Genomic DNA, 18,316 nt, shown 5'->3' with positions numbered 1-18,316 from the left:
TTTCAGGATCCCTGGTATTTTGCAGGTGTATCACCACAAATGCCATAAAAATGGATGTCCCCTTCTTAATGGCATGTTCCTGCACCTGGCTTCATACCTAGGCTTACAACTCATTTGATTGTCGGTAAACAACTTCAAGTGTATCTAGCAGGTTCAGACATATGCTTAAGTCAAGCTGCAAATTCTCAGTTGTATGTAGACTCAGGCGCCACACATCATGTTACCAACTCTGCAGATCACTTCATTGACATAATCTCTACCTCAAGCACCGACCAAGTCATGCTTGGTAATGGTCATGGTCTGTCTATCACTTCAATTGGAAACACTTCATTTCCATCTACACACAAATCACATGTCACACTCACATTGAATAACTTGTTATTGATACCTAAGATCACTAAGAATCTTATATCAGTGAGTCAATTTGCATGAGATAATAAAGTATATTTTGAATTTCACCCTAATTTCTGTCTTGTAAAATCCCAGGCTACATCTAAAGTGCTATTACAAGGATCCATTAGAAATGATGGACTATACTCATTTAACAATCTCAAGGCCCCCTCTTACTCTACTAGTATATCACCTTGTATGCACACACTAATTAGTGGCAATTTACATTCAGCAACTTTGAATTCTTGTACAATTCAAAATACCACTGCTATGGGTCCTTCTTTGTATGCTCAATGGCACAACAGGCTGGGGCACCCTCATCATGAGGCCCTCTAGACTGTTTTACCTAGATGTAATATTCCTATTCCCCATCAATTCAAATTAGATTTTTGCGTTGCTTGCTGCTTGGACAAAGTTCATAGATTACCATCTACTCACTTTACTACTCAATATCATGCTTCATTTGAACTTATATTCGCTGATGTTTGGGGTCATCCATCCATGATTTCAACTGCTGGTTTCAAATACTTACTTATATGTGTGGATGCTTTCACAAAGTACACCTGGATATTCTTGCTTAAAAAAATCTGAAGTGACCTCCACATTCACTACCTTTATGACATATGTCACAACTCAGTTTAACTATCAGGTCAAGACAGTTCAAATTGATGGAGGAGGTGAATTCCAACCTCTCACTTCATTACTTTCCACACAAGGCATTATACACATACTTACATACCTTCACACCCATCATCAAAAAAATGAGTCTGTAGAAAGAAATCACAAACATGTTGTGGAAATGGCTCACACTTTTGCCTCATGCATCCCTACCTCTAAAATTATAAATTATGGGATCATGCTTTTCCAATAGCAACCAACCTCATCAATAGAATGCAGACTACTGCCTTAGCTATGCGGCCTCCTTACAACACTCTATACCAATCTGAACCTGACTACAAATTTCTCAATGTTTTTGGATGTGCCTGTTACCCACACCTCATGCCCTATAGCCCTCACAAATTTTCCTATCACACAAAGGAATGCTTATTTCTAGGGTATTCTGCACACCACAAGGGTTACAAGTGTCTGTTACTTGATGACAAGATCTATATCTCTAAGGACGTCATCTTCAATGAAATCATGTTTTCATACACATCTTTATTCCCCAAGTCTCCAACACCTTCCACATCCCTTAATCAGATTTCTGTCCTAGCTCCTCTCTCATCCTATCCAGGTTCTTCCCAACCTTTCAATACTGAACTTCATCCCTCAAAACACAATACCTTGACACTTACCACTCCTCTCCAGTAAGACTCACCCACTACCTCTCATAATTCATTCCTACATCAATCTCCTGTTATTTCATCTTCCACTCATGTGACTCATTTATCACATACTACCCTTCTTCCCTCAAACGCAAATTCATCCTCAAGCCCCTCATTATCTGCTTTTTCTTCAGAACAACCACTTACACCTCACCTTTATCCCTAAAATTCTCATCCTATGATCACAAGGGCCAAAAATGGCATTGTGCAACCTAGACTTTACCATACTCTTCTTTTGACTGAAATTGAACCAACATCCTATAAAATAGCCCTCAAGCATTCTAAATGGCTTGAAGCCATGAAAGCTGAACATGTTACACTTCTAACCAACAACACCTGAACCCTCACCGCTCTCCCTCCAAACAGAAGAGCCATTGGATGCAAATGAGTCTTTAGAATCAAATAAAATCCCGATGGTTCCATTCTGAAATACAAATCCAAACTTGTGGTCAAAAGATTCCACCAAGTTCAAGGTTTTGACTTTTAGGAAACTTTCTTACTAGTGGTCCAGCCAGTCATAGTCAGGATTGTTTTAACCTTAGCTCTATCCAGATAGTGGCAAATCACCCAACTTGATGTCAATAATTCCTTCTTAAATGACATTTTGACGGAAGAGGTTTATATGCAACAACCCCCAAGGTTTGTTCAACCTGGTTCTACCCTTGTCTGCAAGCTTAACAAGGCTATTTACGGGCTAAAGTAGGCACCAATGGCCTAGTTTGAAAGGCTCTATACTGCATTACATCAGTTTGGTTTCACTACTAGCAAGTGTGATCTCTCACTGTTTACATTGACCATACCCACATATACTATCTTCATGTTAGTATATGTGGATGTTATTATTGTCACTGGGAACTCTCCTAGCCATATTCAAAGCCTAGTTACTAAGCTCAATGCTCAGTTCTCCCTAAAGCAACTTGGCACTCTTAACTATTTTTTAGGCATTGAAGTTTCTTAAACTCCTCAAGGGGGTCTATTTTTGTCTCAGACTAAGTAAATTAGGGGTCTATTGGCCAAAACAAATATGAGTGAGGCTAAGAGTCTCCCTACTCATACGATGTCCAATCTAAAGCTCACTAGACAGGGGCCAGACTATCTTTCAGACCCTACTTATTACAGGTCAGTGATAAGAGATTTACAATATGCTACCATTACCAGACAAGAGATCAATTTCTCTATGAATAAAGCTTGCCAGTTTCTGGCTCAACCTATGCAGAGTTACTGGGTGGTTGTCAAAAGGATACTGAGATACCTCAGAGGTGCCATACATCATGGCTTATAGTTCCAATCAGCTAACCTCTACAACCTATTTCCATCACAAACTTTTCTAATGCTAACTGGGGCTCAGACCCTGATGACATAAAACCCACATCCAAATTCTGCATCTATCTTGGACCAGATCTAGTTTCTTGGTGGTCAAAGAAATAAATCATAGTAGCCAGATCTAGCACTGAAGCAGAATACATGAGTCTGGCCAACACTGCGTCTGATGTTCTCTGGTTTCAATCACTACTCTCAGAATTACAAGTTACAACTTTAGCTCATACTCTCTACTGTGACAATCTCATCACCATGGCCTTGTCCCACAAACCTATACTTCATGCTAAAATTAAGCACATGGAGTTGGACATATTTATTCTCAGGGAAAAATTCTCAACAAAAATTTCTCTCTCAAGCACATCCCATCTAATTTGTAGAATGAAAATATTCTAACAAAACCTCTGTCAGCACTCAGGTTTCTCACTCTCAGAGATAGTCTCAAGCTGATAGACAAAACCACACTCCAACAAAGAAAGTGTCTTACCTCAATAAACATCAACATTTGAGGGGAAAATATTAGAGTGTAATGTATTAATATGAGAATAGGCTCAAGTCAGTTATGTTGAGATGGAAATAAACTAGATAATAGGTCTCGGTCAGTTATGCTGAACTGAGATATGTGTAACAAACTCTGAGTTTGTTATGATGATTTGGCAGTTATGCAATGCTTATTATAAATAGAACTCTCTCTTGTATAAATTTAGTTGAGAATTCAGTTAATAATAAACTCTATTCTATTCTAATATGCCCTCTTTATCAAACTCTAATAACACTTGCACACTTGGAACTAATAGTTTATTTTTATATTATGCTAAAAACTTAGACATGTTAGTTTTGGATTAAGATTTTCCAATTCTTCCTTCACGCAATCAAGAAACTCTGATAATCAGACGATTTTAGTTTAAGTTTTGCATTTTAAAAATTTTTCAATAAAAATAAAATCTATTTTTTGTAGGCATATACGAACACACCTTTTTTTCTACGTTTGGTATGCATTTCGATGTTTATGATTTTATTACTAGCTGTCGAACTAACATAACCAACCGGGAACTTGTCATGAATGACTAGGAGCAACAATTTTGTTTGTGGTTGGTTATTTTCATTTATTGATGCAACCGGAAACATTAGGGGAATAAGCAAATTGAAGGCTTAAATAGTCTCTTGTTCCCTATGAATTGGTGTATTTTTGTCTTTCGTCCCTGTATCTTTTTTTTTTTCTGGATAAAGTTCTTATATGTTGAATTTCATTTGCTTTTAGTCCGAAAAATTAAAATCTGCAGGTTTCCGCGGATTTAACTTTAAGGACTAAAACCAAAAGGATTTTACATTTAGGAATTGTTTTCAAGAAAAAAAGATACAGGGACGAAAATAAAAAACACACAAACTTAAAGGGACCAAAAGACTATTTAAGTCTAAATTAAAATATTAGTTTGACACATTTAAAGAATCAAAATGGATGTAATGGATGTGGATGTTTTTAGAATTTATTATTATTTTTTGCTTTAAATCGTCTTTTGGTCCCTGTAAGTTAGCGAATATCTTTTTTTTGTCTGAGTCCCTATACCCCACTTTTGTGTTGCCGTTAGTCCCTGTGGTTAGAATTTTGCTAAAAAAAGCTGACTTGGCTAACAACGCACACATGGAAATATTTATGGCTTATACAATTATTTTTTATTAGTCCATGTAGCAATGACAAATTTAACAAAATAAAATTTTGCAACTTGTGGGATTCAAACCCACATCCTTTGGTTAAAATGCATGCACCTTTGCCACTCGGTCATGAGCTCACTTTGTTTAACTCTTGCACCGAAATTGTAATATATGAAAATTGATGTTCAGTTCTTGTTCTTGAGAGAGATAATGCCCTTGTAACCCTTGTTTATACTAATTGATGTTCATGAAATAAGAACATGATAATGATAATCACATACATAAAATGCACGCGTGCACTTGCATAGGTGTATACACACGCATAAGTGTATTTGTTTTAGAAAATGCTTCACCACCATCCATACATAAAAATCACATATTACTTTGAGAAACTAAGAATCCAAACCTTACTTAAAAAACAAACATGAAGATGAAATTTTAATGGAAGACGGTGGTGAAGATTGTGAGAGAAAGAGTAAATAATAATGTTACATAATCAACATACATCATAAACATACACGAATACCTCATAAGCAAACACATATGTTCTCATCGATTTGAAAATATTATGGGTTTGTCTCTAAGGTTGAATCTAAAAATGTGAAGGAAGCCTTGACTGATGAATTTTGGATCAATGTTATGCAAGAAGAATTAGGTCAGTTTATAAGAAATGAGGCATGAGACTTAGTTCCTAGGCCAAAATAAATGAATGTTATTGGCACAAAATGGATTTACAAGAACAAATCTGATGAAAAAGAGATTGTAACTAGAAACAAGGCCATACTTGTTGCTCAAGGATACACTCAAATTGAAGGGGTTGATTTTGATGAGATCTTTGCCCCTGTTGCTCGCCTTGAGTCAATAAGACTACTGTTAGGAGTGACTTGTTTACTTAAGTTCAAGCTATTTCAAATGGATATGAAAAATGCCTTCTTAAACGGGTACTTGAATTAAGAAGTCTATGTTGAACAACCCAAGGGGTTCATAGATCCCAACTTTCCAGATCATGTTTACAAACTAAGAAAATCTCTATATGGACTAAAGCAAGCACCTAGGGCCTGGTATGAAGGATCACTGAGTACCTTGTTAACAATGCATACAGGAAAGGAGGAATAAACAAGACATTGTTTGTTAAAGAAGAACATGGTAAGCTCATGATATCCCAAATATATGTTGATGACATTGTGTTTGGAGGGATGTCGAACCAGATGGTACAACATTTTGTCAGGAATATGCAATCTGAATTTGAAATGAGTCGTTTTGAAGAACTGACATACTTTCTTGGGCTCCAAGTCAAACAAATGGTTGACACTATCTTCATCTCTCAAAGAAAGTATGCCAAGAGAATATTGAAGAAGTTTGGCATGGAAAATGCTAGTCATAAAAGAACACCTGCACCAACTCACTTGAAACTAACTAAATATGAAAAAAGTGTAAATGTAGATCAAAGTCTATACAGGAGTATGATTGGTAGTATGCTGTATCTTACAACTAGCAGACCTGACATTACATTTGCAGCAGGAGTGTGTGCTAGATATCAGCCCGAACCAAAATGAGTCATATTACTCAAGTGAAAAGGATCCCGAAGTACATCAATGGAACTAGTGACTATGGAATGTTATATTCTCATAATGAAAACTCCCTGCTTACAAGATACTGTGATGCAGACTAGGCAGGCAGTGCTGATGACAGAAATATAACTTATGGAGGATGTTTCTTCTTGGGAAATAATCTTATATCTTGGTTCAGTAAAAAGCAAAATAATGTATCCTTATCTACGACCGAGGTTGAATATATTGTAGCAGGAAGTAGTTGCTCTCAATTAATTTGGATGAAACAAAAGTTAGAAGAATACAATGTCCAACAAGATGTCATGACATTGTACCGTGACAACCTAAGTGCTATTAAAATTTCCAAGAACCCCATTCAGCACAACAGAACTAAGCATATTGATATCCGTAATCAATTCATTAGGGATCTGGTGGAAAACAAAATTGTTACTCTTGGGCATGTAACCACTAAGAAGCAACTGACAGATATTTTTACTAAAGCTTTAGATGCAAATCAGTTCGAAAAATTAAGGGGCGAATTGGGTATTTGCATGCTTGAAGAATTATAGCAATTACTAAAGTGGAGATATAGAAATCAAAATTTCCCTTCCCTCCACTTAATGGTGCACAAAACTCAAGGACTATCATTACAATTTTTCCTTAATTTTCCAACGTTGCATCCTAGCCACTCTCACGCTACCTCCTGCATTCTCTCTCTCTCAACCTTGCCCTTCGAAACTGTCATCTCTCCACCTTCTCTCTATAGTCCATATCGAAAATCTCTAAAATGTCTCAACCTTCTGTCTCCACTCTAAGAAAACACTCCAAAAAGCAATCAAACCCTAAAAATATTGGTGCTGAGATAGATCTCTCTGATGTCATTATTGATGCTATTCCCATCTCGAATATTCCTGTCCATGAAACTCCTATGAGAAAGGCTAGAGCTTCTTATTCAAGGAAAGAAAAGCCCTCTAAATTAAGTACCTTTTCCTCTCTTTCCATGACTGCTAGAAATATGAATGCTCCTGAACCCCCTAATGTAGTAAAGAAACCCCAGTCTATGACTAGTCTGTATCTCGATCCCATTAGTGTTGAACCTAATGTTGACATGTCTAAAGATTGTCCTGTTGTGACAAATGTTATGGAAAATGTTGAAGCCTCTGAAACCAGTAATAAACTTAGATCTGTAACTACCTTGAGTAAATCCAACATGATCGTTGCAGGCAGATATGACGTAGATAAGAACGTTTGTGTACTGATCTCCCAAGTGTTGGGTATTGACCCCAAGACTAATGTCGTGCCAGATGTCTCCATATCCTTAGCCCAACCTGATAACAATAATGAGACCCCCATGGATAAACCTGATGTGAATGTACCTACTATGTCTCCTGTGCAATCAAAAGACAAAGAAAGGTCTGAAGAAATGACTGATGATCTGGATGACAAAGATAAAAACCCTATTAAGAAAAATGATCAACCCACTGACATAGTAAATATTGAGGAACTGGAATTTGATGATGTTCCCGTCGGTCATAGACTGGCTCCAAGTATATCTAAAATATTGAAGAACAAAAAAGGTTAAGCTATTGAATCCTCCATCACACCCTCCAAATCTATAAGGAAAAGAGCTAGTGTTGGTCCTACAGAAAGATGGAGTAAGGTTGTTACTCCTGTGTCTAAGAAGAAATCCATGAAAAGGAATGAAGTTCCTTCCGAGCCTAGTGAATGTGACCATGATGTCGAACACAATGTTCAGGACATCATCTCTACTTCCAGAAAGCAAGCCTATAGGAAGAAGATTCTAGCTAATATCCCCGAAGTCCCAATTGACAACATTTCCTTTGACTCCATGGAAAATGTTGAAAAATGGAAATTTGTTTATTAAAGAAGATTGGCTCTAGAAATGGAATTGGGGAAAGATGCTTTTGAATGCAAAGAGGTGATGAGTCTGATTTAAGAGGCTAGATTAATGAAATCTGTAACTGGTTTTGGCAAGTGCTATGAAATGACTGTCAAATAATTTATTATGAACATCTCTAAGGAATGTGACAACAAGAGGAGCAAGGAGTTTAGGAAAGTGTATGTCAGAGGATGATGTGTGGATTTTTCTTCTGAAATAATCAATAGGTTCTTGGGCAGAAATGAAGAAGAACAAGCTGAAATAGAAGTCTCTGACAATGTCATATGCAGAGAGATTACTACTAAGCAAGTTTCTTGGCCTTGCTAAGAAAAGAAAAATTGTCAGCAAGTGTCTTGAGTGTCAAGTATGTTGTTCTCCACAGAATTGGAGCTGCTAATTGGGTTCCAACCAATCACACTTCCAATATTGCTATAGAACTAGGTAAGTTTATTTATATTGTTAGGACCAAGTCAAATTTTGATTTTGGATCCTATGTTTTTGTTAGCTCCTAATTTCGACGCCCATTTTAAAGTTACAAAATGGAAATTCCATGTGAAGATGTTTTCGACTGAATCTGATATTAGGGAGCTCTAGTCGAAAGTCCCTGGATGAGAAGGGCTAGTGTGCAGTTAGGACTTAGAAATATTTTTTAGTGTTTTGAAGACGGTTTTGACTAGAGATTCAAAAATTCAAATAAAGGAGGGGACTTTGTTCTTATTTGAAACTGCTGAAGGTACACGTGGAGCATAGTGGATAGTTGCATCCATGCAAAGTGCCATTTGTCTCGACGTGATTAAGAGGCCGTTGGAAACAATTATTTCGATTAGTATAAATAGAAGGTCTTAGTGTTAGGATCACAGTGTCAAAGTGTGTACAGAGTCTGTAAAATTTACCAAGTACCTGTGTGAAGAGGAACCGTAAATTAAGAAATATACATTTGTTTTACACCATTGTCAGTTACTTTGAAGTAATACAATTTATCTTTATCTTTTCCAGAAATACTTCTTTATTTCAAATGTTCATCTTTGTTGTTAGTTAGCTTCATTTCTTTTACAATCTCTCTCTTTAATATATGTTAACCTTTTATTGCCTAAGTAGTTTTACTCATCACCATCATCACAATATTGTCGAAGTATTCGTATTTATTAGAATGCTTAGGAGTGATAATGGTTGTGAGTACTATAATTCTGCACTAAGCTCATACTTTTAGCAACATGGAATAATACACCAAATCTCATGTGTGGATACACCTAAGCAGAACGGGGTTGCCGAGAGAAATAATAGACACCTCCTAGAAGTAACCCGATCTCTCATGCTAGCTACAAATGTACCTAATCAGTTTTAGGGAGAAGTTGTCCTCATCGCAACCTATCTTATAGACAAAATGCCTTCCCTAATCCTTAACTTTCATACACCCTACTCCACTCTCCAAACCTTATACCCAACCAATCGTATCCTTACATATATTCCTTTGAAAATATTTGGATGTACAACCTTTGTCCATAATCTTGATCCCCAACACAGTAAACTTGACCCGAAATCCATTAAATGCATATTCCTTGGCTACTCTCCTCACCAAAAGGGATACAAATGTTATTCACCTCAAAACAAAAAATTCTATCACACCATGGATGTAACCTTTTTTTGAGAATCAACCATATTACCCCAAAGTTGGCATTCAGGGGGAGAACACATATCCAATTGAAGTGATAGAATCCCAAATTTTGGAACTTGATCTAACTAAACCCAAACTCACTGCAGAGGCATCAAAACCTACACCTGAACCAAATAAAAATGCAACAGAAAATGAAGAACCTACTCGTGGACCAGAAGATATTAAGTCAGAAAATGCAGAAGATAATGCAGTAGAAAATGCATAGGATATTGCAGTAGAAACTACAACCCCTACAACAGAAACTGCACCAAGAAATAACATGAAAGTGTACTCCAGGAAGAGCGAGAAGGGAATAGAGTCCTGCACAACTCCAAGGAAGAACCAAGAAACCTCCAAGACCCTAGGAAATGGTGTTCTCTCGGGTAATACTGCTCCCAACTCTGTGAATGTTGATGATATTGATATTCCTATTGCCTTGAGAAAAAAATGTAAGATCATGTATTAAACATCCCATTGAAATATTTGTATCTTATGGAAAATTTTCCCAGGGTTACAAAACTTTTGTAATAGCTCTTGACAATACACACATTCCAAGCAACATCCATGAGGCACTCTAAAATTCTGAATGGGCAGCAGTTATAACTAAAAAGGTTCATGCCTTAATAAAGAATGGCACTTGGGAGATCACAAGCCTACCTACAGGGAAGAAGCCGATAGGATTAAAATGGATATTCTCCATGAATTATAATGCAGATGGGAGTATAAATCGGTATAAAGCTCGACTTGTAACAAAGGGATTCACTCAATCATATGGAGTATACTATGGAGAGACTTTTGCATCGGTGGCTAAACTAAACTCAGTTAGAGTTATCCTCTCTTTGGCTTCAAATTTAGATTGGCCACTCCATCAACTAGACATCAAGAATGCCTTCTTAAATGGTGACATAGAAGAGGAAGTTTATATGCAGATTCATCCTGCACTTGAATCATCCAGCACCACAAATATGGTGCGCAAGCTCCAAAAATCCCTTTATGGCCTCAAGCAGTCTCCAAGGGCGTGGTTTGATAGATTGACTCGAGTTGTCAAGATATACGGGTTCAACCAATGCCAATAAGATCACATTATGTTTATTAAATACTCCATGGAAGGAAAGGTAGCTTTGTTCATTGTTTATGTTGATGACATCGTTATTATAGGAATTGATTATGATCAAATTGACCATTTAAAGGGACTCTTGGAAAAGGAATTTGAAGTTAAGGACTTGGGACAACTTAAGTATTTTTTAAGAATGGAAGTTGCACGAACAAAGAATGGCATCTATGTATCACAAAGGAAATACGCCCTTGACTTACTTCAAGAAACTGGAATTCTTGGGTGCAAGGTAACTAATACACTAATAGAACAAATAAAAGGAAAAGAAGATGAAATTTCACCATCCGACAAAGATAGATATCAAAGTATAATTGGGAAACTAATCTACCTATCTCACACTAGGCCCAACGTTGGGTTCACAGTAAGCTTGGCTAGTCGCTACATGTCAACTCCAACTGAGTCTAACATGAAAATGGTGAATAGAATCCTCCAATACCTCAAAGGCACACCAGGCCAAGGTCTCCACTTCAAGAAGAATTCAAACAGGGGCGTTGAAGTTTATATAGACTCAGATTGGATAGGGTGATCCACAGACAGAAAATCAACTACAACCTATTGTTCATTTGTGTGGGGGAACCTATTAACTTGGAGAAGCAAGAAACAATCTGTAGTGGCGAGGAGTAGTACAAAAGCAGAATTTAGAGCTATGGCCCTATGCATTTGTGAAGGAATATGGCTTAAGAGAATGCTAGATGAAATCAAAATTCATGTGAACCCTATTGTGAAGTTACTATGTGATAACAAAGCTGCTATAAGTATTGCTAAGAAACCAGTCCAACATGATAGAATAAAACATGTGGAAATTGAACGACACTTCATTAAAGAAAAAATTGATCATAAGATTATTAGTATTGATCATGTCCCATCATGCAAGCAAACTGCAGATAACTTAACCAAGGCTCTTCCAAGGAATACTTATGAAAATATTAAATCCAATCTGAGTATGATAGACATCTACCACCCAGATTGAGGGGCAGTGTTGAAGATTAGCATACATCAAATCATAATCAGTTGATTCTGATTTGTCAAGCTGTTACAAAAGAGTGGTGAAAATAAAGTTATCATTTATTATTGTTATTTATTTATTTAGGTAATTACTATTTCCTTATTTAGGTAGCAACAATTTTAGGAAATTATTTCTCTGTTTATTAACAAATTAGGATACAGTTTTCAACCTATTGTATTATATTTATACCTCACATGTAAGAGTTCCAAACACAATGAAATATACAACACATTTTTATAAGAATGCCATTGAAAATAATAATAATAATAGTAAGTTTTAATCTAGTAAAATGTTAAACTAACCATAGAATAATATCGATTTAGCCAATAATAATTAAATTGTAACCATAGTAGATATTAGAACTCCTTAACTATAATTCTATAATGTTTTCCCTAAAAACTATTACACTACATCTAAAAAAGTTATAACTAAAAAATGTTATCCTAGCTAACTAAATTAAGGCTACATGTTAATGCTAACAAGACTTAAAATCAACTCCTTAGAAAAGTCAAAATGGTCCATTTTGACTTCTTGGGTCATTGCGGACATCGAATGACTTGGCACTGGGCCTGGATATGATATTGGTCTAGATCCTAAGTTAGATGAAAGGAAAAGAAGGAGTGGTCAAAATTTAGGGTACGATAGCTGCCCCTATTTAATCAGCTTCAAGTTGAGATGATGATGACTGTGAGTCTTTGTCCTCTCATGGTGGAGATGATTAAATAGAGAGGAACCTTAATTTTGACCGTGGAGTTAATACATTCTAGAGTTGGGCAAGGATTGAATAATCCTTGATGCTCTGCTAGTATCCAAACCAACCTTTAATGGAACCTTGACAATACCCTGTTGATTAACTTCAGCCCATTCAGGTGAAACTTGCATACGATTCCTATAATCACTCGATCATTTTATTGAAATCGGGTAAGACTCTGATGATCCTTCGATCATTATTTGATAAAACCCTAGTAGAACCTCTTTGATCAGTTTTAATCTATCCATGCTAAATTTGCATACGATTCCCATGATCATCCGATCATTTTTTGGAAATCGGGTACGACTTTGACGAACCTCCGGTTGTTGCAATTTCTATGATCATCCGATCATTTGGAATCTTGGTAGGACTCTGACGATCCTTCGGTCATTTCTAATGAAACTCATGTGGGACTCCAATGATATCTTGATCACTTTTGATGAAACTCCTAATGAAACCCCTGACGAAAGCTCCTAATGAAACCCCTGGATAAAACTCTGGTGAAACCCCTTGATAAAGTTCTGGTAGACCCCCTTGATGGAACCCTTTGATAAAACTTCAGATAAAATCCCTAGATGAAACCCTTGATAAAACCCTTTTGATGAAATCCCTTGATAGAAATCTGGTGAAATTCCTTGATGGAACCCCTTGATGAAACTCCTGATAGAACCCCTTGATAGAATCCTTTGATGAAACCCCTGATAAAATCCTTGGTGAAACCCACGGTGAAACCCTTTGATAAAACCCCTATGATAAAAATCTGATGAAATCCATAATGAAACTCTTGATAAAACCTTTGATGGAACCTCTTAATGAAAGCCTTTTTGGTCAATTTTAACCCTTCTGGGTGAAACTTGCATACGATTCCCATGATCATCCGATCATTTTACGAGAATCGGATAATACTTTACTGATACCCTGATCACTCTGGATGAAATCCCTTGGTAAAATTTTGGCAGAACCCCTTGATGGAATCTTTCGATGACATTCCTGATAAACCCTTTTGATAAAATCCATTGACAAAACCCTTTTGATAAAATCCATTGATAGAATTATGGTGGAACCCTTTGATAGAAAATTCTGGTGAAACCCTTTGATAAATCCATAATGAAACCCCTCGATAATAACACATTGTTGAAACTTCTTGGTAAAACTCTGGTGAACCCTTAGTGGATAATGCTATTATGAAAACCCCTTGATTTAACCCCTTTGATAAAAATCCTTTAATAAAATCCCTTGGTAAAATCCCTTGACAAACCTGGACGTGTTCTGTGTGTGGGATAGGTTAATAAGTCGGAGATGTGAGAGGTGAAGACTCGCTCAATAGTTGACAGCGATCATTCAGGATGATCGACTACTTGATAGATTCCTTTGACGACTCACAGTGAGTGAGTTTGTCAGGGAAGTCCTTTATTTAAAAGGCTATGTGGAAATGTTACTTACTGGGGAAGACTAATAAGCATTCCTACTTGAGGAATCATACTGGTATAGTTGGGGATTGAGAATTCAATCGTCATCAGTATAAGAACTGATAACTCATTATTGGAAAGGAAATTGATGTAATACCTGAAAGAAATGAAAGAAATAACAACGGTATAAGAACCGTAAAATAAGATGGCAAATGATGTAAGAATCGAAGTGATTGGATGACAACGATATAAGAACCAAAGTGGTTGGATGATAAAAGTATAAGAACCGAAGTGGCAGGATAACAACGGTGTAATAACCGAAGTGATTGGATGACAACGGTGCAAAAACCGAAGTGACTGGATGACAACAATGTAAGAACCGAAGTGACTGGATGACAATGGTGTAAGAACCGAAGTGACAATAATGATAGAACTTATGCTAGGGAGTTCTCTAAAAAGACATGAGTAAGAAAATAGATTGATAAAAAGAACTCGATGTCTCTACTAGGGAGGACTAGTGTCACGTAAGAAGACCGTCTACCAGGGAATATGCTTCCAGACGAGGTTCCTAAGGAGCGCGAGTGTCGGAAAAAGTCCTAAGAATTCCTTACAAGGATCTGGTGGAGGAATTATACTCCATTAGGGAACAACGGGGACAATGCTTTCTAAGTATTTTCTGCTTGGAGAATGAGTTCCAATGATACTTGCTGGGGAATTGTCCTCAAGATCGACTTACTGGGATGTATAGTGAGACAAAGAGCTGGGGAGAAGCTTGGAAGGAGATTTATATCTGATTTAGCTGGGGATTGATCTAGACTTTTATGATGAGTCATGAGTCTCAACCTATGCTACATATTCGTGTTATGTATGCATGTTATGCTATGTCATGTATGCATGTTTATAATTTGTATGGTGTAATGCTCCACACTCATGGATATGCTATCCATGATATGATGCATGAATGCGATGTCGTGGATGATTATTTGATGGATGATATATTCTTTTGAATAATATTTCTTAGTCTTTAAGCGGGACCTTCAGAAAGTGTCTTTAAAAGGCAGGGTTTTGGAATTGTTAATGAAGATGAGCTTGGGCCTTTTGAGACGTTGGGTGACGTCGAGCTCTTTGATTATGAATGTTGGGCTTTGAGCCTTTTGAGATGTTGGGTGAGGTTGGGATTTTTGTAGGATGTCAGATTCATGTTCTGGGAATGTGCTAGATTAATGAGATGATATACATGGTTTGACGCTAGAGCGTAGCGACATGATTAATGCATGACAATGATTTGAATGTTTCAACAAGTGCCTCTATGGTGAGTCGGATACTGTCAAGGCTTAGAAAGGTTGCTTGTATTACAAGGATATTTGTCAAAAAATGGTAGTGGGGTATTGAGCTAGCATGACTTCTCGATATTCGTTGCGAACTTGATGACTGTTGATGTATGAAAGAGCTTGTATGTGAATCTTGAAAGTTTTGAGAGGGATTCTCTCTGCAGTATCCTATAGTTGTCGTAGCCTGTTGGGTCTTTGAAAAATTTCTCCTCAATATGAATTTGAAGAGGCTTATCCATACCATGCACTTGAGACGGCCTGCCGTAATATTAGCCTTGGAGAGATTCATCCTTGACTAATCGACCCTTGGAATGATTTGCCCCTGATAACTGTTCTTTTGAAGCAGTCTCTTTTGATCATGCCTTGCGGCGGTCTGCCCCAGATAGATTGAGCCTTGAAGAGTATTGCCATTGTTTGTAGGTCTTCATTGAAGGATTTACCTGAAAAGGAACTTGGATCCCACCATGATATGGTATGACTTTAATATGGACTACCCCAGTGCATGAATCTTGAAAAGTATGCCTCTGATTATTAGGGTCTAGAGGATTTTCCTGATAAGGAACTTGGATCCCACCATGCTGTGATATGACCCTAATAAGGACTGCTTCTAGTTTTGAATCTTGCAAGGTATGCCTCTGATTAAATGGTGCTTGACTAATTCTTGGAATGATCTGCTCCAAGTCACTAGGATCTGGAAGAGTTGCATGAAAGAAAACTTGGGTCTCACAATGTTGCGATGTGACCTTCATATGAATTGCTCCAGTATTTGAACTTTTTGGAAAGCATGCCCCTGACTAACTGACTTTCGGAGTGGTTGGCTCTACTGTGCTCCTGAGGTGGTCTGCCTTAGTATGAGCTCTTGAAAGGTTAACCCATTATCATCAGGGTCACAGAGGTGATTCAACATCGGTGGGTCAAATCTTGAGACGCTTTGCCTCTAGTTGGTAGGATCTTAGGATGATCTGTCCATGATTATAAGGATTTTCCCCTAACTGGAAGGATCGTTAGGTGACTTGCCCCTAGTCAGTAATGTCTCGAAGTGGTATGCCCCTGATCACACCATTGTTGATATTTCCTTGGTGCTAAGTATTGATTTATGAGAAAAATGTTCTCTTTGAAAAGTAATTCTAACGTCATGCTCATGCAAGTTTTTGAAATTGAAAATTGTTATGGAAAACAGATATGGTGTATACATATGATATCTGGTCACAAGGTTGGCACAAATGAAGATGTTAAAATGTGATAAAACAAGATGGTTATCAATGATTTAACAAACATTTGGAGTCAAATTAATGCAAATTTTACTGAGTATGCTTTCATAGTAAACCTGGCTTTAATTAGGACTTTTGAAGGTTGTAACGTGGCCTGGTTCACGATTTAACAAACAAAGGATAAAATGCTAAAATTTTGATTTTAATCCCATCCTATTCTTCTTGATGTTCTCCCTTCCTAAATCAAATTAGCTCAAAAAATGCGTTCAGCCTGCAAGAGAACTTTGGCAGTCATGGTGATGAAAGAGATACAATGGTTTAAGCACTTGATGAAGGTGGCACTGTTTACAAGCTTGTTTCTATTTTTTACTTTTTATTTATTTTTATTTGTTTTTTATCTCTATTTTTGCATGGACCAAATTTTTTTGAATTGCGGTCCACCGGGATGCCCTAACTTTTTCCTAAGTCAAATCCTTTTTAGTTTTTGACTTAGGGAGCTCTTTTTGAAACATGATGCCCTAACTTTTACCTAAGTCAAATTTTCAGGTTTTCTTTTTGACTTAGAGGGCTTTTTGTTTTATTTTTTTAATGTTTTTTGAAACAAATCTTTAGTTTTTGCTTTTGGCTTAGAACAACTGTGACTGCCATGTTGACTTTTGTGAACTTTATCTTTATTGCTTCCTCGATGTTGAATGGTGCGAGGAAGAAGATAATGTGAACTTTATCTTCATTGCCTCCTTAATCTTTGGTGATGTACGTGAGGAAGACGATGTGATCAAAAATGTCCTGCTTAGATAGACTGATTCTCTTGAGATTGGAATGCATCATTGAACTAATTGAAATCTACCCAGTCCCTAGTTAAGATTAAGGATTTTTTATCAATAGAAAAAGAAACACTGACTTCTGGCTCGAGGGGGTTGACTACGGACCATCTCCTTATTTCTCCAGTGTTTGGGAAGTGAAACAATGTCTTACATCATCAACCTAGTCTTACTATTAAAGCATACATCAGCAAATTCAGTTGTTTATTACATCATTCTCCTCATAAGTTTGTTAATAGGTGAGAAGTGAAAATAAAAGGTTTGATTGGTTTTTATTTTTATTTTCATGATGGCATAAGAAAGAGAGTGTGAATGAATGTATTGATGTCAAAAACATGCATGCCCATTTTATTAAAATTATTTCTCAAAGAGTACAACTTTTAATACAAAAAAAACACTTAGCAAAAAAGAAATTACAACTGGAACTTATAAAGTCTATTGATCCCAGGGATGAGCTTCATTGTTGATCTACTGTATTTTAGGGATGCTTTGATGTTCTTCCACTTATAAAGATAAGGGGTGATTGTTCACCAACGGGACTCCTTTTTCAAGAGTCAACGACTTGTCGTCAATCCGGTCTTGGATTTTGTCTTCACACCAGACATTCTCTTCATAACTAGAAGGATATGGATGAGGAGAGAGATCATTCGGTTGTAGTTCCACTAGGGCACCTCTAAGTAAGTCATGAGACATTAGTATAAGATCCAATTTTCTTCAAAGCTTCCTTTGTTGTGATTGATGAGGCGCATGAGGCTGCTGCTGAAGAAGATATTGTTGCATACCTTGTTGTGGCAACATCATCCAGGGTCGTTGTATTTAAAACATTGGGTTGGTCGGTGGCCTGCATGGCGAAGGGTTACCTTCTCTCTTAAATGGTACTTTTC

At 36.9% G+C, this 18,316-nt stretch overlaps 1 protein-coding gene across 1 annotated transcript; it reads left to right on the top strand.

Annotated features, from left to right (window-relative positions):
• Nucleotides 1–10,892: 10,892 nt before the first annotated feature.
• LOC127104531 (uncharacterized mitochondrial protein AtMg00810-like) lies at nt 10,893–11,429 on the top strand. The gene has a single exon (XM_051041715.1). The coding sequence runs from the start codon at nt 10,893–10,895 to the stop codon at nt 11,427–11,429; it is 537 nt and encodes a 178-aa protein (XP_050897672.1).
• The last annotated feature ends 6,887 nt before the right edge of the window (nt 11,430–18,316 follow it).

The sequence above is a fragment of the Lathyrus oleraceus genome, chromosome 7 (assembly GCF_024323335.1).
Source record: "Lathyrus oleraceus cultivar Zhongwan6 chromosome 7, CAAS_Psat_ZW6_1.0, whole genome shotgun sequence".
NCBI lineage: Eukaryota > Viridiplantae > Streptophyta > Magnoliopsida > Fabales > Fabaceae > Lathyrus > Lathyrus oleraceus.
This window is presented reverse-complemented; position numbering and strand designations above follow the sequence as displayed.